The sequence below is a fragment of the Lithobates pipiens genome, unplaced genomic scaffold, assembly GCF_037356315.1.
Source record: "Lithobates pipiens isolate NorthernLeopardFrog02 unplaced genomic scaffold, aLitPip1_a1.2 Scaffold_16, whole genome shotgun sequence".
Taxonomy (NCBI): Eukaryota; Metazoa; Chordata; class Amphibia; order Anura; family Ranidae; genus Lithobates; species Lithobates pipiens.
In genome coordinates, this window is record NW_027507748.1 from 613,279,354 (window position 1) to 613,300,407 (window position 21,054).

At 46.0% G+C, this 21,054-nt stretch overlaps 1 protein-coding gene across 2 annotated transcripts; it reads left to right on the forward strand.

Annotated features, from left to right (window-relative positions):
* Positions 1–1,521: 1,521 nt before the first annotated feature.
* On the forward strand, positions 1,522–16,903 carry GTF3A (general transcription factor IIIA). Of its 2 annotated transcripts, none has more exons than XM_077484066.1 (9): positions 1,522–1,751; positions 4,869–4,969; positions 7,072–7,168; positions 9,408–9,496; positions 10,066–10,139; positions 10,342–10,428; positions 11,605–11,846; positions 12,372–12,422; positions 16,521–16,903. In XM_077484066.1, exons 1-9 carry the CDS (start codon positions 1,557–1,559, stop codon positions 16,677–16,679), a joined length of 1,095 nt encoding a protein of 364 aa, XP_077340192.1. In that variant the 5' UTR covers positions 1,522–1,556; the 3' UTR covers positions 16,680–16,903. The 2 variants fall into 2 exon arrangements, with proteins under 2 accessions (XP_077340192.1, XP_077340193.1); XM_077484067.1 differs by having other exon boundaries at positions 1,523–1,751; positions 11,617–11,846.
* Positions 16,904–21,054: the final 4,151 nt, after the last annotated feature.

Consider the following 21,054-nt stretch of genomic DNA (forward strand, 5'->3'; position numbering starts at 1 on the left):
CTGGCCAGCTCAATAGATTGCTTTAAAGCGGAGGTCCACCCTAAAGTGGACCTTCCGCTCATTGGAACCCTCCCCCCCTCCGGCGCCACAATTGGCACCTTTCAGGGGGGAGGGGGGTGCAGGTACCTGTACAGTACAGGTATCTGCACCCACTTCCGGCGTAGATTCTGCAGAAGGTACGCCCCTTTCCGCAGAATCTACGCCCCTTTCCGAAAGTCCCCCACTGCCTGCTGGGAAACACACGGATCCCAGAGACAGCGGGGACCATCCTTATTGCGCAGCGCGACTCGTGCATGCGCAGTAGGGAACCGGGAAATGAAGCCGAAAGGCTCCACTTCCTGATTCCCATACCCAAGATGGCGGCGGCAGCACCCAAGAGACGATCGAGAGATTGGCTTCGGGTGCCGACATCGCGGGCGCGCTGGGCGGGTAAGTGTCACTATTTTAAAAGTCAGCAGCTGCAGTATTTGTAGCTGCTGGCTTTAAAAAAAAAAATAAAACGGCGGACTCCCGCTTTAAAGAGGAAGTAAACCCTGATGAGTTTACTTCCTCTTTCATTCCCTGCAAAGGCAAAGCATAATGGGCTACTATGCATCGCAGACACGCATGGCATCTTCGTCGTTGACGGTGCCGCGCTCAGTGCACCGCTGTCTACGGCGCATGCGCCGTAGACAGTGGTGCCTGTCTTCGGACAAATATCTCCTAAACCGTATAGGTTTAGGAGATATTTCTTGGACCTACAGGTAAGCCTTAATCTAGGCTTACCTGTAGGTCAAAGCGTGTTGTAAGGGTTCACAACCACTTTAAGAAAGGCCTGGAGTATTTCCTAAATGTACAGAATATAACAGGGCCAAGTAAAGTTGATGCAAGGAAATTCCAATTGCTTCTTGGGGATCAGGAAGAACATTTTCTCTGCTGTAAAAAATCGGATCATGCTCTATTGGGGTTTTCACTCTCCTCTGGATCAACTATGGGTACAGGATTGTGTATATGGGATTGTGTTCTTTTTTGTTTTGAACTGGATGGACTTGTGTATTTTTTCAACATAACTATGTAAGTAGGCTGTACCAAGGATAGGACACGTGTTCCTCACTATATACAGGGGGCCCTCTTCCTGTACACTGTGCTCTTCTAGAAGCTCAGCCTGCACGTTATAACATTTCCCTCGCTTACAGCTTCCTATAACCTCCTCCATGTTCTATTGTGTTAGCGCTATACTGTACACGAAGAGCCCCCAGCTACAGAACACCGGAACACGTCTCTCCGGAGCGTCACCCGTCACCAACATGGCGCGCTCTAACTTCAAAGCTGTGCACGTGACCCGACCGGGATTGTACCAAGGAAAGTCCCGGGGGGGGGGATGCTGTGTAATACAGTGGCCACAAAAAGGAAACCACTGAAACGTACATTATACTCCCTATTATAATCGTATAATAATAAATTCAGTACATCGCTCATCCCAGGCAGGCTTTGTAGTTTTTTTTTGTATCCGGTCCGCCCCCACCCCCTCTGAGGAGACAGGCGGTGGTTGAGTCCTGGGTGTAGAAAGCCTGGACATGGCGGTGTCAGTAGTTCCCAGACGTGGTACTTTAAGTATTGGGAACCCGGGACGGTGCGGCAGGGTGGGGAAGATGGGTGAGAAGGCGACACCGGCCGTGTATAAACGTTATATCTGCTCCTTTGCGGATTGCAGTGCCTCCTACAACAAGAACTGGAAGCTGCAGGCTCACCTCTGCAAACACACCGGGGAGGTGAGACCGGCCGGTACCCCGATCACTGTCCGTTCACCACCCCCCCATGACTGTCCGTGCTGCGCGCCCCCCAATATCACTGTCATTGCTGTGCCCCCCCCCCAATCACTGTCATTGCTGTGCTTCTCCCCCCATCACTGTCATTGCTGTGCTTCTCTCCCCCCCCCCCCCCCATCACTGTCATTGCTGTGCTTCTCCCCCCCCCCCCATCACTGTCATTGCTGTGCTTCTCTCCCCCCCATCACTGTCATTGCTGTGCTTCTTCCCCCCCCCCCCATCACTGTCATTGCTGTGCTTCTTCCCCCCCCCCCCCATCACTGTCATTGCTGTGCTTCTTCCCCCCCCCCCCCATCACTGTCATTGCTGTGCTTCTTCCCCCCCCCCCATCACTGTCATTGCTGTGCTTCACCCCCCCCCCCCCATCACTGTCATTGCTGTGCTTCTCTCCCCCCCCATCACTGTCATTGCTGTGCTTCTCCTCTCCCCCCCCCCCCCCATCACTGTCATTGCTGTGCTTCTCCCCCCCCCCCCCATCACTGTCATTGCTGTGCTTCTCCCCCCCCCCCCCCCCCATCACTGTCATTGCTGTGCTTCTCCCCCCCCCATCACTGTCATTGCTGTGCTTCTCCTCTCCCCCCCCCCCCCCCATCACTGTCATTGCTGTGCTTCTCCTCTCCCCCCCCCCCCCCCATCACTGTCATTGCTGTGCTTCTCCTCCCCCCCCCCCCCCCCCCCCATCACTGTCATTGCTGTGCTTCTCCTCCCCCCCCCCCCCCCCATCACTGTCATTGCTGTGCTTCTCTCCCCCCCCCCCCCATCACTGTCATTGCTGTGCTTCTCCCCCCCCCCCATCACTGTCATTGCTGTGCTTCTCCCCCCCCCCCCATCACTGTCATTGCTGTGCTTCTCCCCCCCCCCCCCATCACTGTCATTGCTGTGCTTCTCCCCCCCCCCCCATCACTGTCATTGCTGTGCTTCTCCCCCCCCCCCCATCACTGTCATTGCTGTGCTTCCCCCCCCCCCCCCCATCACTGTCATTGCTGTGCTTCCCCCCCCCCCCCCCCATCACTGTCATTGCTGTGCTTCTCCCCCCCCCCCCCCATCACTGTCATTGCTGTGCTTCTCCCCCCCCCCCCCCATCACTGTCATTGCTGTGCTTCTCCCCCCCCCCCCCCATCACTGTCATTGCTGTGCTTCTCCCCCCCCCCCCCATCACTGTCATTGCTGTGCTTCTCCCCCCCCCCCCCATCACTGTCATTGCTGTGCTTCCCCCCCCCCCCCATCACTGTCATTGCTGTGCTTCTCCCCCCCCCCCCCCCCCCCCATCACTGTCATTGCTGTGCTTCTCCCCCCCCCCCCCATCACTGTCATTGCTGTGCTTCTCCCCCCCCCCCCCCCCATCACTGTCATTGCTGTGCTTCCCCCCCCCCCCCCCATCACTGTCATTGCTGTGCTTCCCCCCCCCCCCCATCACTGTCATTGCTGTGCTTCTCCCCCCCCCCCCCCCCATCACTGTCATTGCTGTGCTTCTCCCCCCCCCCCCATCACTGTCATTGCTGTGCTTCTCCCCCCTCCCCATCACTGTCATTGCTGTGCTTCTTTCTCTCCCCCCCCCCCCCCCCATATCGCTTTCATATGTTGGATGTTAAAGTGTGTAATCTGGAAATTACACTTTAGATGTTCATACACTTCTCTTTTTTTTTTTTTTTTTTTTTTTTTTTTTTTTTTCTTCTTGAGCATCAAAGGTTGCCAAGTTTCTAGGGGGTTAATAGCTAGATGGATGAAATGGTCTATCCTGGAAGCCTACTTGCATGCGGGGTGGTCCCCGCCAACTGATATTTGTGCATCCAACCAGAGCACTTGTTGCGCACCTTGTGTGACATTACCGGCTGGACCTTGCATTTGGCAGGGAGGTCTTGCAGGCACTTGCCCCACCCTAATTAGATGCTGTCCTAAAATCCAAATTGGACTTACCGGTGACTTGTTTTCCATGAGTCCTTCAGGACAGCAATGACCCACTTTTTTTTTTTTTCTGTACTGTGTAGAGGGATGCACCGAATGGGTTTTTGGTGCAGATACCGAAAATCTTCCTTGATCCCGAAAGGGACTGTTTTTAAAAATATTTTTATACAGGAGATGGTTAACGACTGGGGACATGGTACAGGAGGTGGTCAAACTGTGGACATGATACAAGAGATCAATACAGCCCCAATAGTGCAGCCAGCCAGTGTCCCGAGAGGAAAGCCACTGCCTGTTTCATTATAGCGCCAGGGACTCTCCTCTTTTCTACAATCTAGGAAGCCCCCGTGGGGCGGTGTGGGGCCCACCCCGCCCACTTTTCGGCACCAGTATCGGCAGGAATTTCAGCTTTTTGGCGAAAGAGCCCTTTTTGTCCGATATGTTTCGGCGGCCAAAATTTTGGTGAATCCCTAGTACTGCGACGTATGTTTGTGTTCAAGCCGGGGCCAGAGGGTTCTCTTCTACAACTAGCAAGTGATGGGTAGTAGCAAAGATTTGGAGGAAGAGGGGTTTCCTATGGTTTTGTTGGGAGGAGTCACAATCTCTCAAATGCTGTTCTAAAAGACTCATGGAAAACAAGTTACTGGTAAGGCTAATGCCACCTTGCATATTTTTTTGTGGATTGAGTGGTCAGTCCTGTCTAGCGTCTTCTTTGTTAAACTACCTAATCACTCATGCTCAGTTGGCTACTACATAAAGGCTAATCTGTACTCCAAGGTAAGAACTAATGGGGGTCTCTGTGAAGGACCGCTCCTGAATTTTTGGCTAGATCCAGCAAGTGCTTTTCTTTTGTGGGTTTTATGACAGTTACCAATGGAATATTGGACCAGGAAGGAGGAAATAATCAAACATTGGCCTACATAAAAGCAGGCCAAATATTCCCATGGAAATTCCTGTTCTGAGAGGATCTCCCTTTGATGAAAGTCCAGTTTGCTTTGTTTCCTGAATGGGAGGTAAGGTTAACCAACTCCATCCAAAATGGCAACGCTTTGACTTTTTAAATCTCCTAAGGAAGTTGACCTTGATGGGTTTTGTGAAACAGTGCATTATTTTGTCTAGATGTTGTTAACTGGTGTGTCTCCCTTCTTTCCTGCGTAGAGACCTTTCCCCTGCACAGTTGAAGGATGCGGTAAAGGCTTTGTGACTTTGTTTCACCTGACCCGTCATTCTATGACACATACTGGGGAGAAGCCCTGCAAGTAAGTACTTAGATAAACCTCCGGGGGTTGGCAGTAGTGCCAGAAAAGTTTTTAAGAACTACAATGGCTGCAATCTGGGCAGTGGTCTGACATGCCAGCTGAATGACTGCTGGAGCTCTGCAGCCAAAGCTTACACTTCTGCTGAATAGGCTTCATGCACAGATCATGCTCTTAACCTCTTGGTGACCAGCTTTACTGTGGCAGAATGGAATGGCTGGGCGAAACGACTGTCTTTTGGCCACTAGGGGCGTGCTGCCCGGGAGCCGATGTGAGTGCCCGGCAGGCCCCTGCGTTTGCTCATGACAAAGCAAGAACTGGGGTCTGTGTGGTTCTCACGGGGGAGAGTAGACTGATCGTGTGTTCATACTGATTATGAACACTGATCTGTCATCTCTCCTAGACAGTTCCCTCCCCCTTGCAGTTAGAACAGTGAGGGAACACAGTTGACTCCTTGATCGCCCCCTAGAGTTAACCTTCTTCCCTGCTACTGACATTTATACAGTAATCAGTGCATTTTTATAGCACTGATCGCTGTATAATGGTCCCAAAAATGTGTCAAGTGTCTGTCTGCCACAATATCGCAGTCCCGATAAATGCAGATTTATAGCATTTTAATTTTTTACTAGTAATGGCAGAGATCTATCCCCTATCTTGTAGACGTTATAACTTTTGAGCAAACTATTCAGTATACGCTTATTGCAATTTTCTTTGATAAAAAAATACATATCTGTCTAAACTGAGGAAATTTTTTTGATAAATGTGGGATATTTATTATAGCTCTTAAAGCACTAGGGCTTTCACATTGGGACTGCAGATGAGGCTTCTTTCAAGCGCTTTACAGGCGCTTTTTAACTCTAAAGCACCTGAAAAATGCCTGAAACGCCCCAGTGTGAAAGGGGTCTTATAGGTGGCGGGAGAGGGCCCCCTCCCACCTTGCTCCGGAGTCCTCCGCCGCTTACTGGAGCTGTCTGTAGTGTCAGAGGCGATTGGATGCTTGTCCTTCCTGGGTATGGAGACAAATGAGGGGAAGATGGCCCCCATCTGTCTCTATACCATTGCAGGGTGGAAGCGGCGTGGATGTGTCATTTCCGTGCATAGCTCTTAAAGGGCCATTCTTTTATTGCATTTTAGTGTAAATGAGATCTGAGGTCTTTTTGACCCCAATCTCATATTTTAAAAAATAAAAAATAAAAAATGCATGTCAGGACTTAATTATAAGGGAGGTTTTCATTCATTCATTCATGCTCGTGAGAAGTGAACGCATACGTGAGTAGTGCCCGCATATGAAACCAGTGTTCAAACCACACATGAGGTATCTCTGCTATCAGAGCGCAATTATTCTAGCCCTAGGACTCTAACTCAAAACATACAGCCTGTAGAATGTCGCCTATGGAGATTTTTAAGGGTAAAAGTTTGTTACCATTCCACAAGCGTGACCTGTTGTATCAATTTTACTTGGCATAACTATCCTTCACAATATAAAAGTATTTTTGTTTCATTCAAAGGTGTTTTTCCAAAAAAAGTAAGCTTGTAAGGCCGATGTGCAAATATGGTGTGACAGAGTATTGCAACAACTGCCATTTTATTCTTTAGGGGGGGAAAAAAAAGTGGTTTGAAGTAGTTATTTTTTAGCAAAACCTGTTAACTTGTAAACAAATCCTAAGGCTTGGTCCTTAAGTGGTTAATCGCACTGCTGCCTGCTCTTTTGTCTTCTCTGGTTGGCAGAAAATGTATAAGCCCTCAATCCTGATCACATGCAATGCAGGACCACTGATCTGCCGTGTAGGTGGGATTTTATGGGCAAGTTCAGTGGGCTAGTAAGCCAGCATGATGGCGCCTGTGGGATGGACTATGTAAAGTTTGTAATCTATGCATCCCCGCCTAGATTAAGCAATCTGTATATGGGGGAGTCTATTTTGTTTGCTGTATTTTAATTGAAACCTTGGCCTTGGAGGTCTAACAATTGCACGACTAACCTGGTGTCGGCAAAGCAGACTATAACCAAATGGTGGTTCTGAATACTTTATATATAGAATGTGAGGCAGAGATGTAAGACTTTGTAAGTTCAACTGCTAAACTACTAGAATTGTTTACTTTTTCAGATGTGATGCTCCAGATTGTGACCTGTCATTTACCACAATGACCAATCTGAGGAAACATTATCAACGAGCTCATCTTTCTCCAAGCCTTATTTATGAGGTAAGGTTGAGATGCCAAGCAGCCCTTGGTGTACATGTCATTTACTTTAGACACATGGCCATCAGACTAATAGCAACTTAGACATGATTAACAAACTGTAGAAACTACAGTATGTCAGATGCTGATCTGTAGCGTCTACTTTGTCTTTTCTGACAAGCTTCCATAGGCCAGCCACACATTTTTAAGGTGACCACAGAAAAGAATGTAGCCCCTGGAAGTGCTGTTAGACCAGGGTTTTGAAGCAGCAACTTGAGGCCTCATTCACACTGGCAGTGTCTGGCTGTTGGCTCATTTTTGCAGCACTTTTTGGCCAAAAACAGGCTTTTATTTTTTTTTTTTTTAGCAAGGTAAAGGCTCATTTTGCGGCACACTTTTCAGGCGCTTTGGAAGAGTTACCCATTCATTGCAATGGGCAGGGGCATTATGGAGCGCTATTTACAGCGCTCACAACTCCCCAAAGATTCTGCTTGCAGGACTTTTTGTAACGTCCTGCAAGTGCACAGCCCCAGTGTGAAGATGCACTGCAATGAATGGGAGGCGCTTTTCAGAGGCTTAAGCGCCTGAGAACCGCCTCAGTGGGAAGTAGCCAGAAGGTGTTGGAGGTGCTGAGATATATATATATATATATATATATATATTAGTCTGCAACCTACCGGACTGATTTTACTGTTCAGGTTTATGAAGATTTTTATGGACTGTCGGGCTCTAACTATCAGCTTGCATGGAGCAGTGCCATAGCTGGATCCCTTTTTGAGATGCGTGCTTTTTCTGGTCTGGACTGGTGACTCTGGCCTATATGTATTCCCATCACGGGTGTGATAAAGGTGTGCCAAGTAGGACCTGACTTAAAGTGCTGATGTTTAAATATCTGTGCTAGTTTCCAAATACCAGGTGATCCCCCCCCCCCCCCCTTAGAACAAAGAACCAGACTATACAGAAGGCTTTAATTTAATGTTTAAAGTGTCAGTACCCCTTTTTCAAAAAATGTACTATGCCAATAAGGGGCATCTGTAGATAAACTGCAGCTTTAACTTGAGGTGTTGCTAAACCTAGGACCCTGCATAGCACTATCTGGTCTCACAGTACACAGGACATGCAAATGCAATTATTTTAGTAAGACCCCTTTCACACTAGGGTGTTCAGGTGCTTTTGGGATAAAAACAGCATCTGTAAAGGGCCTGCAAAATGTCTCCCCTGCAGCACCAGTGTAAAAGCCCAAGTGTTTTCACATTTGGGTGGTGCTCTTGCAGGATTTTCAAAGTCCTGCAAGCAACATCTTTTGAGTGGTGAAGCGCTTTGGCAGCGGCACTTTTAACCCTTTATTGGTCCGCTAGGCGGGCACTTTCAACCTAGCTAATAGCAGTTTATTGGTAATGGTCAACTAACTCTTTACTCAAAATACAACTCTCACCCTGTATACCCCTGATAGACCAGAGTAACTTTAAATTTAACCTATTGGCCCCTTAACCTTTTTCTGACCACATAGATGTCAATACCCAGGTGGTACATGTATATCCATGGCAGTCTTGAGGTTTTGTACTGCCAGCTACCAATCGCTACTTCTTGTTAAGAGCTGGCAGAATGATCACTTCTGATCATGTGACTGCTGTGACAGTTGCAGCAATCACATAATTGGGAAGCCATGCCAAAGTACTTTATTTTTTTTCCCACAAACAAAAATGATTTCTTCATACTACTCATGGAAGCCATCCTAAACACTTCTGCCAGGGATTGAAATGCTAAAAAAACAAAACTGGTAAATGCATAGGCTCACACAGTACTGGTGTTCCTTAGACTGGCCATAGATGGGATCAGTTTTAGATCACTTGGTGGGCCGATCAAGAGAATTCCAATCCACCCAAGCGAGGTGGTGTAGCGGAATCCCCCTGCAGTCAGAATACACTGATCAAAGTTTCCAGCATGTCAACTCCTCAAGTTTTATCTTTGGATCGACTTCTCACAAATGGCCATAGATGGATGAAGTTTGTCTGGTCTCCGCTAAATCATGGGTGCCCAACCTGTGGCCCTCCAGCTGTTAAACTAAAAGTTCCCTGAGGCATTGCAATGTTGACAGTTACAAGCATGATGGGACTTGTAGTTCTGCCACAGGTTGAGCATGCACGTGTACATAAAGCCCTTCCATGCTTATTCAGACTGTGCAATGTGAACAGTGTATGTGTAGTTTTTGACCTTGCAGCTTTGTATCTTTACGTTCTAATGAAACTTTTTTCCTTCTCAGTGTTACTTTGCAGATTGTGGGCAAACCTTCAAGAAACACAATCAACTAAAACTTCATCAGTACATCCATACCAATCAGCAGCCATTCAAGTAAGTTCATGATTGCCTAGATTTTGTTTATTTATTTTTTACCTGGCTGGTAGGCTCACCACTAGTTTCCTGTGAACTTTTTGCTTGGCTATCCTGGAAAGTAACTGGAAAAACCATGCTAAAAGTGCAGGTAAACACAAATGAGGGGTTTTTTTTTCCCCCCCCCCCTTTTCACTAAAACCCCCAAAAAGACTTCTTTCCATTCCTGGAAACTATAGCATTGCTACAATGAATGGAGGAGCTGACAAAGTGAGGGCATATTTGGTCTCTTGATGAGTGCCTGTGGCGGCCTGTTATGTCTATTAACCCTGCTGCACTGGATGCTTGTCAGGGAGTGAGATAGCAACCAACAGAGTAGGCATCAGCACAAGGGACACATCCTACTCACTAAGTTATGTCCCTTATACTAACTTTTCAGTAGTTTTATTTATATTTTAGTTGCACTTTGGCAATAAAAGGCAGGTTACTTAGTTGGCCTTTGGAAGGCATTGTAGCTAGATAACTGTTCATGGACTTTACTTTTGTTTTGACTTGGTATTCATTTTTTTTTTTTTTTTTTTTTTTTTTAGATGTAATCATGAAGGATGTGACAAAAGCTTTTCCTCACCTTCTAGACTTAAACGCCATGAAAAAGTTCATGCAGGTACTTGACTGATCTGCCTGAAATCCGATTCTATGTATATTTTCTAGTGTGTGCATCTTTTTCATCAAAATGAAATGCCCTTATAACTATCTCTCATCAAAGCTGACAGGAGCTACTTCTAGAGTTGCTGTGTTCCATTGGAATGCAGGCAAATACCTTCCATTAAACTTGCAATATTAATGTTCTGTAATTTGTTTTCTAGGATATCCATGCCAAAAGGACAGCTCTTGCTCATTTGTGGGAAAAACCTGGACAGAGTACATGAAACACTTGGCAGCTAGTCATTCAGGTAATGCTGTAGTTCCAAAGAGTTCAATGGGTGAGTCCTGCCCCCTGTGACTTTGCATGTGGCTGATGTGAAGGGGTTTGGATTGTTTGAACATTAGAATGACATTTGGAGCCTGTTTGTTCACAGCTTGTGCACCAGAATCATGCGGTTAACACTAACTTTGGTTGAATGCGCCTTTTGAACCACCACTTATTGTCTCCTCCTACCTCCAGTGCCACATTTGGCACTTTTTGTGGGTGCTTGTTTGACAGATACCTGTCCCCACTTCCGTCAAACCTCGCTGAAGTACGTCAGTTTGGCCCCCCTCCTTCCCCAGCGTCATGTTCAGAAAGGGCAGTGAGCATGTGCAGTAGGGAATCTGCTGTGAAGCTGCAACACTTTACTGCTGGTCTCCCTTACGGGCTATGTCGGCACCTAAGAGCTGATAGAAACAGCTGGGGTGCTGACATTGCTGGATTCCAGGACAGATGTGTCCTGATAAGTCAGCAGCTACAGTATGCGTAGCTGATTAGTTTTTTCCATGGGGTGTGCTGGAGCACCACTTTATTTCTTTGTGGCATAGATTCAACCAGGTGCTGGAAACGTTCCTCAGATTTTGGTCTGTTTTGACATGGCATAACATAGTAGCTGCAGATTTGTTGGCTACACATACATGTGACTCTCCCATTTCACCACATCCCAAGATGCTCTATTGGATTGAGATCTGGTGACTGGAGGACAGTGAACTCTGAATATAGTGACTTCATTGCAGCTCGTTCAATCAAGCTGCTGCTTGGCAGAATGGGTGAAGATGCAAGCCCCAGGGGAGCTGTGACAGTGTTCCGCTTGGAGGGCTTTGTTTTTGGGATGTCTTTCATGATGAGCTAGTATGTGAACAATACTAGCACGTTATGCTCTTGGCTTGCAAGGGGAAGTGTGTGTGTGTGTGTGTGTGTGTGTGTGTGTGTGTGTGTGTGTGGTCATGGCAGTGATTTCAAGTCATCGGCAGCATAGGTTTAGATTATATTGTAAATGCGTGCTAGCTGTAGGCATTGTGGGATGCAAGGCTTTTAGTATTGACATACTGAATGTGACTACATCCTTAAAACATTCAAGATAACTAAAATGTTTCATTAAATTGGCAGTAACAAGACAGACTTGTGTAATCAAAGGACCTTTTTTCTAATACAATTTTAGTTTGCTGTACAGAGCCAACAATCTGCGATGTATGTAATCGCAAGTTTAAGAATAAAACTCACCTGAAGGACCATAAGAGAACCCACGAAGTAGAGCGGGTGGTATACAAATGCCCCAGGGATGGATGTGATCGCACGTATACCAAAAAGTTTGGGCTCCAGAGTCATATCCTCTCCTTCCATGAGGATTCACGTCCATTTGCTTGTGGGCATCCTGGATGTGGCAAGACCTTTGCAATGAAGGTAAGTAAAAGCACTTCATGCACCAGTGTGTTTTCATATGGTCTTCAATTGTTATGAGGTGCAGTTTTAGTATAAATTCCCCCTTCCCTCTCCTAAGAGTTGGTCCTAATTTATCCTATTGTTTCAGTAAACAGTGCAGCCTTCAATTTAGGATAGAGGCTAGGCAAGCTGTACATTGATCCTGTAGGAGTAGGTTTACTTGTAAGTAGGGACTAATGCAAAATGCTAGTGGGGAAGGTAGTAAATTGCACCTGTCATTTTGAATTTAAATAAAATGTGAAACACTGATCAATACTCTAGACAGCCAAAGAGAAACCAGTGTTTTTGGAATAATTAGTTTATAACTGCCTAAATGTAATTTCATGTTTTTATAGCTGCCGCATATTTTCATAATCTCACTTTAGTCCATTTTGTTGTACAGCAATGTTTTAACTAACAATTTTTGCTAATGTCTTTATACTTTGAAAATAATTTTTCTAAAGTCTGTCAAAAAAATGCTCAAACATCATTCTTTTCTGTTTACAGCAAAGTCTTGATAGACATGCAAATACCCATGACCCAGAGAAGAAAAAGATGGTGAGCCATTCCTCTTCCCATTTTTAATAAGTGCAGTAGTCATAACAACCAACCAGCATTCTTGTACTTGTTTGGTTTTAGTAATGTGAATTCTAGTTTATCAAGTAATGGATCTTAACACCTTCACACTGTCAGCTTGCAGTGATCCACACTAGTGTTGCAACTCCCTTCTCTGTGCACTAACATGTTTTCTGTGTCATGGTGTGTTGGGGGTATCGAGATGGGTCTGTTTCCACACATTGGGCTGCTTTATGGTAACACCTAAAGTTAAAGAGCCCATGAGTTTGCTTACTGTACTGGAATTCTTGGTATTTTTGGTGAATAGGTTTTAGGTTGACCAAATGGTACTGAATGAGCAGTGCGATCTTTAACCACTAGACTACCTTGACAGTTGCTGGGTTGTTCTTCAGATTAAACTGAAAACTTGGTAGTCTAGCCAAAAGTTACAATCTTGAATTTAAATGAAATTGTATATATTTGCATTGGATATTTTTTACTTTGTGAAAGCTTGGTGAGCTGCTAACTGGCATATTTAGAGTGGGTTTTTTGGAGCTGTCATCCTGATAACTTTACTACCTAGTCGACTTAAATTTCCGACCAGCATAACTGAAACGGCAATTCCTTGTTGATGTAAACCTGTGTACACACTACTGCCTGCCTGACTCCTGATGGCCAGCTTTCAAGTAGGCATGGTCCTGATGTTTGTTCACAAAAAACGAACTGAACGTATGGGGTGTTTGCAGCAAATTTGAGCTGCAGAGCACCTCATAATGCACTGTGAGATTGCAGTGCATTGACAGCTGCTGATTGGCCAAAGCATGCACCTAAACTGCATGTTTTGGCCAAATACAGCACAATCTGCTGTGAGCCATGATTGGCCAGAGGCTCAGGGGGCTAAGTCCACACCCCACATAATATAAGGCTGCTTATACAGCGGCCATATGTGTGATATGTGGAGGACTTTGAGATACCTTGGGCTAGATTAGTTAGTGGTGTGCAGGCAGTTAAGTATGTGAATGTACCTATATACATTCTGCAGCCAGTTTAGTATGTGTTGATAAAGATGTCTGTCATGGGGGTCCCCCCAAAATCCATGCCAGACCCTTATCCGAGCTGGCAGGCCAGGAAAGGGGGGATGAGCGAGTGCCCCCCCCCCCCCCGAATCATCATACCAGGCCACTTGCCCTCAACATAGAGGGTGCTTTGGGGTCCCCCAGCACCTTGTCCCATGTTGGACAAGAGCTGCTTCTGACAACCCTGGCCATTGGTGTCTGCGAACGGGGGCTTAGATGGGAAGTAGTTCTGGACAGCCACACGCTGAAAAAATTGCCTTTTATTCAAAATACAGGATCAAAGATGCATGCCATAGCAGAACAGACAGAAGAGCTGACTCATTTCACACTAACAGTGCTTAAAGGGATTGTAAAGTAAAACATGTTCTACTTCCACTGTGCAGCTCGTTTTGCACAGTGGCCCCGAACCTGCTCTTCTGGGGTCCCTGAGCGGCTGTCTCTGCTTCCTCCCGCAGGTACTTCTCATGTTCATGCGAGCTCCCTCGCATGGTGAGAAACGCCTACAGGCGTGCTCCCGTGATGCAGCCGGCGGCTATAGCTGCTCGCTGTAGCACGACCCCGCCCCCCGGCGCACCACGTCATTGGATGTGATTGACAGCAGCGTGAGCCAATGGCTGCGCTGCTTTCAAGCCATCCACTCCAGCCAATCAGCGGTCAGGCTGAGTGGCGAAGAGGACGGCGGGGGCGAGCGTGGGACTTGAGGGGTCAGGAAAGTAAAATGGGGGTTGGGGGGCTGGGGGTGCAGGCAGTTTGAGATGTTTTTTCACCTTAATGCATTAAGGTGAAAAAACATTTACCTTTGCAACCCCTTTAACCATGGCTATAATTGCCAGCAACTGTGGCTTCTAAACTGGTGGAGGTTTACTTTTGTCACCTGGAGCAGTGATACTTCCTTTCTCCCTTTGCGGATGGGGGCTTTTCAGAATCTGGAAGCCCCCCTCTAACAAGGGGGCCCAGATCCCAGCACTCTGGGCCCACTTATCCCGTCCTCCAGGCTACATACTCAGATAAAGGTCTGGTATGTATTTTGGGGGGAACCATGCCAATTTGTTTCATTTTGGCATGGAGTTCCCCTTAAAATCCATACCAGGCCTGGTAAGAGGGTGAGAACCCCACACTTCTTTTTTTTTTTTTTTTTTTTTTTTTTTTTTTATATATATCTATATTGCTGGGAGCCAGCAATACATTACAGCTGCAAGTTTATATTTCATTTATTTTATTTTTTTTTCTCTTTAGAAATGTAATTTTGCTTTGGTACTGTCCTACACATCACAGATGCGCAGCTTTACAGCAGACTAAGGGGGCCCCCAGGCATGATATTTAAAAATTTAATTTTTTATTTCACTTTAAGCATTATTAAAATCGCTGCTCCTGAAAGCGGTTGTGTTAAATTTTTTTTATTTTTTTGCATTGATGGCATGTACCTGGGTCCCCATACACTTATGTCATTAACTTGCATCCAAGCCTTTAAAACTAGCACTTTTGATTTTTCAAGTTTGGTTCCCATAGATTTTAATAGGGTTTGCTTGAACTTTTAGGCTGTTTGCGTGTTCTGGTGTGAACTGAACCAGGGGTCCCAAGCAGGGTACATGTGCACTACCATGGTGGCTTGCTGTCTCCCTGCTGCATGTGTGCATTCTAGTGTCAGCGCTTACCTGGATGGAGGACATTGGGGGGGGAGGGAGATTTCTAGCCTAGTGATTGGCTGCCTCCAGCCCTGCCACATGCAGCTTTGAATGCCTGATCATCCTTTTGTATAAGGAGGTATAATCCTTTCCTGGAGTGTTCCAATCAGCAATTGTTGCTCCCATATTTGTGCATTACTTGAGGGGAAGCCATGGATTTTAACTGGTAAATAGGAAAAATGGCCTGTGCACCCATAATCGCTGTCCCAGAGCATTGGTTTTTCTAAAGAGTGCTTAATGCTGTAATGTTAATGCTCAGTGGTGTGTTCTTCATAGGTGCTTATCTGCAGTATGTCACCTATGCCAACAACACCCAGATCTATTGCTCCACTCCAACTTACCACCTTGATCTCCTCACGGATCTCAAGCTTACTGAATGACATATCGCTATAGGGATGTCACACCACTTCCTCAAACTCAATCTTTCTAAAACTGAGCTTATCTTTCCTCCTTCAAGGCACCTCCCCTGTGACTTCACCATTAATATCAACGACACAACCGTTGTTCCCTCCACACATGCCAGGGTCCTGAGTGTAATCCTTGACTCTGACCTTCAGCCCCCCATATCCAATCACAAGCTAAATCCTGCCGCCTTAACCTCCAACATCTCCAGAATTCGACCCTTCCTGACTGACGCCACAAAGCAACTTATTCACTCCTTAATTTCCCACCTTGACTACTGCAACTCTCTCCTTAATGGCCTACCCTTAAGCAGGCTTGTCCCTTCAGCCTATTATGAATTCTGCTGCTAGACTAATACACCTCACTAACCGATCTGTGACTGCTGCTCCTCTCTTCCAATCCCTTCACTGGCTTCCCCTACCCCACCGTATAAAATTCAAATTGCTAACCATAACATAAAAGGCAATTCACAACCTCACCCCCATCTAAATCGCCAACCTCATCTGCAGATATCACCCAAATTGTCCCCTCCGCTCCTCCCAGAACCTCCTGCTCTCTATGCTCCCTTGTTAAATCCTCCCATGCTTGCCTTCAAGACTTCTCCAGAGCCTCTCCCAGCCCTAATATATCTGATCAGCCCCTATCCTGTCCACCTTTAGGAGATCCCTGAAAACTAATTTATTCAGGGAAGTCTATCCCACACTGACCCAACTGTCCCCGAGCCACCACCATCAAATCATTCTCTGCAGCGATTACCTTTTGTACCACCCCCCCCCCCCTCACTTTAGAATGTAAGCTCTACAAGCAGGGCCCTCCTGTAACTTTTGTATTGAACTGTAATTGTGTTGTCCCCCTATACATTGTAAAGTGCTGTGTAAACTGTTGACGCTATATAAATCATGCATAATAATTTACTGACTTGTTTCTCCCTCCTGCAGAAGAAGCCACGTCCAAAGAAAAGTCTTGCCTCCCGCCTCTCTGGATACAATCCAAAGAAATTGTCTAAAACACCAAAGTCTGCATCTGAATTGGGAAAACTGCCTCCAGATGGTCCTCCAGATACTGCTACAGCAATGCAGAATCTCAGCATTAAATAACATGGTAGCACCTGTAAAGCAGTTTATATTTTATGTTAAAATTTACCTCGAGAAGTAACCCATTTTATGGGAGTTTTTGCTGTGAGGGTTTCTAATGGTTTCCGTTCCTGAGTCAGGGTATTTATTTTTCTCTTATCTGTTTCATTTATAATTGTACTGTTCCTGCCTGTTTGGTACTATAAATGTTGAATGTCTTTGCAACAATTAAAGGAGGAAAAGCAGTTCGCAGGCTTGGTTATCCTATTTGTTTTGAGAAGTGTAAAAGTTGCAATTCAAAGGAATTTCTTAATCATACAGTACACAGGCTGGATATTTATAGGCTGGGCCCTTCCATGAGGTTTTTATTTTTATTTTTTTCTCCACCCCACAGTAGTATTCAACTTTACAATTGTTAAAATGCCACAATTCAGAGCATAGTCTTGGGTGCATGACTGAATATTGCATCAGATGGCAGGTACAGCTGTGACTAGGTTCCACCCAGTGCCCTTTATAAGGTACTGCACCACTTCCTATAGTTATTTTTGCACTGAGGACTCTTCTACCAGACTGTCTATACCCTGGTTGCAGTGTATTCGTTTCAGACGCACTCTGCTCCATCAGTACCTCCATAGAGGAATACTCACATTTGATAGCAGTGGCAGAAACCAGCTGAAAGGTAACTGGCAAAGTTGAACAAAACATGTACTCTGCTGATAGCCTGCAAAATGTCTACTCTTCAGTGATTGGGAGTCCCTTGCACTGGAACAGGACTCTTTATTTAACACTGGTCTCTGTGTTGCAGTCTGACTAATGCAAATTTCTTTATCATACATCATAGGACAGTCTCAAGTAATTACTTGGTGGGTTATAGGCCTACCTTCAGGTGTTGACACTAGTATAACCAATACAGGAAGTTGACTCCCCTATATAACCCCCTCCTTCCAGGAGCACTCAGTTTTTTTTTTTTTTTTTTTTTTTCCGCCAGTATCTAAGGTGTTGGTCACGAGTGAAGATGTGCTCTGCGGAACTCCAGGAGGGATCCATGCTGGATTTAAAGAAACCTCCACAATCAGATCCATCCTCGCACTGAGGCCATAGGATGGTACCTGGACCTCGCTGCAAGAATGAGGTTTTGCCTGTAATGCTTTGAGAGCTGGACCCTAGGAACCAGGACGCTTTTTGGTCTTGCTACATTTCCTAAAGTTGTCCTGAGGTGTGCTATACAAGGCCCAAAGGAGAGGAACCCCTTTTCAAAGGGCCCCAGTCTTTGAGCATGTTTAAACGCAGCCCGCCGTGATGGGTGAAAGTTGGATCTGTCAAATCGGCAGTATCCTGCAGCGAGGACCAGCTTTTTCCTTCACTATACCTTTATATGCCTTATAAATGTCTCCTCTATAAGGAGTAACTTGCACTACCTATGATGTGTCTTAGTGCACCTCTGTCTCAGAACATGTGGTCCCAGCAGCAGAGGGGGTTCTTACTATAGATCTTGTGGGATTTGGTAAAAAAATGCAGCAGTTGCTAATGCAGCAGTTGCTAATGCAGCAGTTGCTAATGCAGCAGTTGCTAATGCAGCAGTTGCTAATGCAGCAGTTGCTAATGCAGCAGTTGCTAATGCAGCAGTTGCTAATGCAGCAGTTGCTAATGCAGCAGTTGCTAATGCAGCAGTTGCTAATGCAGCAGTTGCTAATGCAGCAGTTGCTAATGCAGCAGTTGCTAATGCAGCAGTTGCTAATGCAGCAGTTGCTAATGCAGCAGTTGCTAATGCAGCAGTTGCTAATGCAGCAGTTGCTAATGCAGCAGTTGCTAATGCAGCAGTTGCTAATGCAGCAGTTGCTAATGCAGCAGTTGCTAATGCAGCAGTTGCTAATGCAGCAGTTGCTAATGCAGCAGTTGCTAATGCAGCAGTTGCTAATGCAGCAGTTGCTAATGCAGCAGTTGCTAATGCAGCAGTTGCTAATGCAGCAGTTGCTAATGCAGCAGTTGCTAATGCAGCAGTTGCTAATGCAGCAGTTGCTAATGCAGCAGTTGCTAATGCAGCAGTTGCTAATGCAGCAGTTGCTAATGCAGCAGTTGCTAATGCAGCAGTTGCTAATGCAGCAGTTGCTAATGCAGCAGTTGCTAATGCAGCAGTTGCTAATGCAGCAGTTGCTAATGCAGCAGTTGCTAATGCAGCAGTTGCAGCTGCATAGTTTAATTACAACCCAGCACTTCCACCTAGTAACATTGGGAAACGCCCTATGCTTCTGTGGTTTTAAAAAGACTAAATCTGCTGATGGAACCCCCCCTTGTAGAGGTGTATAGTACACTCACCTTACTTTGTGTTGGCCATCCGGGTCCCTAGCAGGGCCTGAGAAGGCAGAGGGGCATGTCCGCAAGGTCACGTGGCTGTGTATGGATGTAACGTCCACACACAGCACTCGCCGCATGGCTGAGGGGAAGCGCTGAGGATGCCAATCGGGTTTCACCTGAGGCTTTATATCAGACACTCTCATGTCAGAGACTTTTTAACTGAAAAGAGGCTGTTTGTCACACTAAGACACCAGAGCGCTGGGCACGTAAGGGTGTAAACAGGCATTTCCAGACTGTTAGTTGGTAGCAAAAGAACTGTTTTGTGTGTACCTCTGCTTGTGCTTTGCACTATGTCTTCCAGACCTACCGTAAAGGTACCTAAGGCACTGGGAATCCCAGTTATGCCTCCATACTGTCTTCCTCTTCGGAGAGATCAGATATGGCAAGCCAGGGTGAGTCATTGGAAGCTAGCGGTGGTGCAACTGCTTCACACACTTCAGCACCTGTAGAGGTGACTGAATTTGCATTTTCCTCTGCCTTGCAAAGCTTAGAAGGAAGATTAGCGGCTTTAATTGCATCCTCCATCCAGTGTATAGGAAGTGTCCTAGATCCCCCCCCCCCCCCCCCCCTCCCCCACCTTAGACTCTTTACAGTCAGTGGAGGGTCCAAGAGAATTATGGGGACAGGATGGGGTATTGGAGGAAAGACATATGATTTATTTCTGTGCGGAGGAAACCATACTTGAAGTTCCCAAGGATCCCTACGTCACAATCTGAAGTACAGAGGTTTGCAAAGATGGTTTGCTCTACTTGCATGCTACCCCCTAACAGAGTTGGCTGAAGGGCCGATTTCTTCCTTGGGTTCTTTACAGCCTCTGCATGCGTTTCCCATCCATGCATTACTAAAAAGCTTATTTATACCGAATGGGATCATCCAGATAAGCATTTTTCCCTTCCAAGGAGACTCGCAAAGCTCTATCCTATGGAAGAAAGATTCACTAAAAGATGGAAAGTTCCAGCAGTTGACGCTGCGATTTCCAATGGAAATGTTTTTTTTTTTTTTTCGGTGGACAATGCACTTGTGCTTAAAGATCCAACAGATAAGAAGTTGGCAGGTCTGTTAAAATCCTTTTTAACTTAGCAGGTACTGTTGCTCAGCCTGCAATTGCAGCTATAGGCATCTGTCAGTCCTTAAAGGACCAGTTCACAGATGCTCTCAGATGAGCTTCCTGCACAACAAGCACAGGAACTGGCCCAGCTACCTAAGCTTAGCATTATGCTTTGCTGTAGATGCTATGAAGGATTCTATTCACCAGGCATCACACCTTGCATTTGTACTTGTACATACACGAAGGACCCTTTGGTTAAAGGATTGGTAAGCTGAGACTCCTTGTAAGAACCTTCTAACTAGTTTCCCCTTTAAGGGGGAACGATTATTTGATAGTTTGGATAAATACATTCAAACAATTTCCAGCAGAAATTGTACTCTTTTGCCAGTCAAAAGAAAATATAAGTCTTTCATTTAAACTGTTTGGCCTCTGCCATCAGACCAGGCATAAAGGAAGACCTGGGGCTACAAGTCTGCAAAGCAGAATACAAGACCTCCTTATGAAGAGGCATCTCCCCTCACTAAGGTGGGGGTGGGGTGGAAGACTTCTAATGTACTCAGAAGTCTGGTAAAGGGAGATTCAGGACAAATGGACTCTCTCCAGTGTCTCTAGGATACAAGCTAGAGCTTTGAGAGTTTCTACCATCTCGTTTTCTAAGATCAAATGTTCCCAAGGATCCAGGGAAAAGGCCATCCCTGTTGCAAGCATTAGACTGATTATTGGCTCAAGGGGTGATCAGACAGATTCCCAAACAAGAGCAAGGTTTGAGGTTTTACTCAAACCTAATTACGGTGCCAAATGGGGATATCAGACCAAGTCTAGATCTACGTAATCTAAATCTGTTCCTGAAAATCCGCTCCATTTGCATGCAGTCAATCAAGTCAGTCCTTTCCATCCTGCAAGGAGAAAAACTTCTGGCGTCCATCGACATCGGCGATGCATAGCTGCATGTCCATATTTCTTCCTCCACCAGAGGTTTCTGCGGTTCAAAGTAGA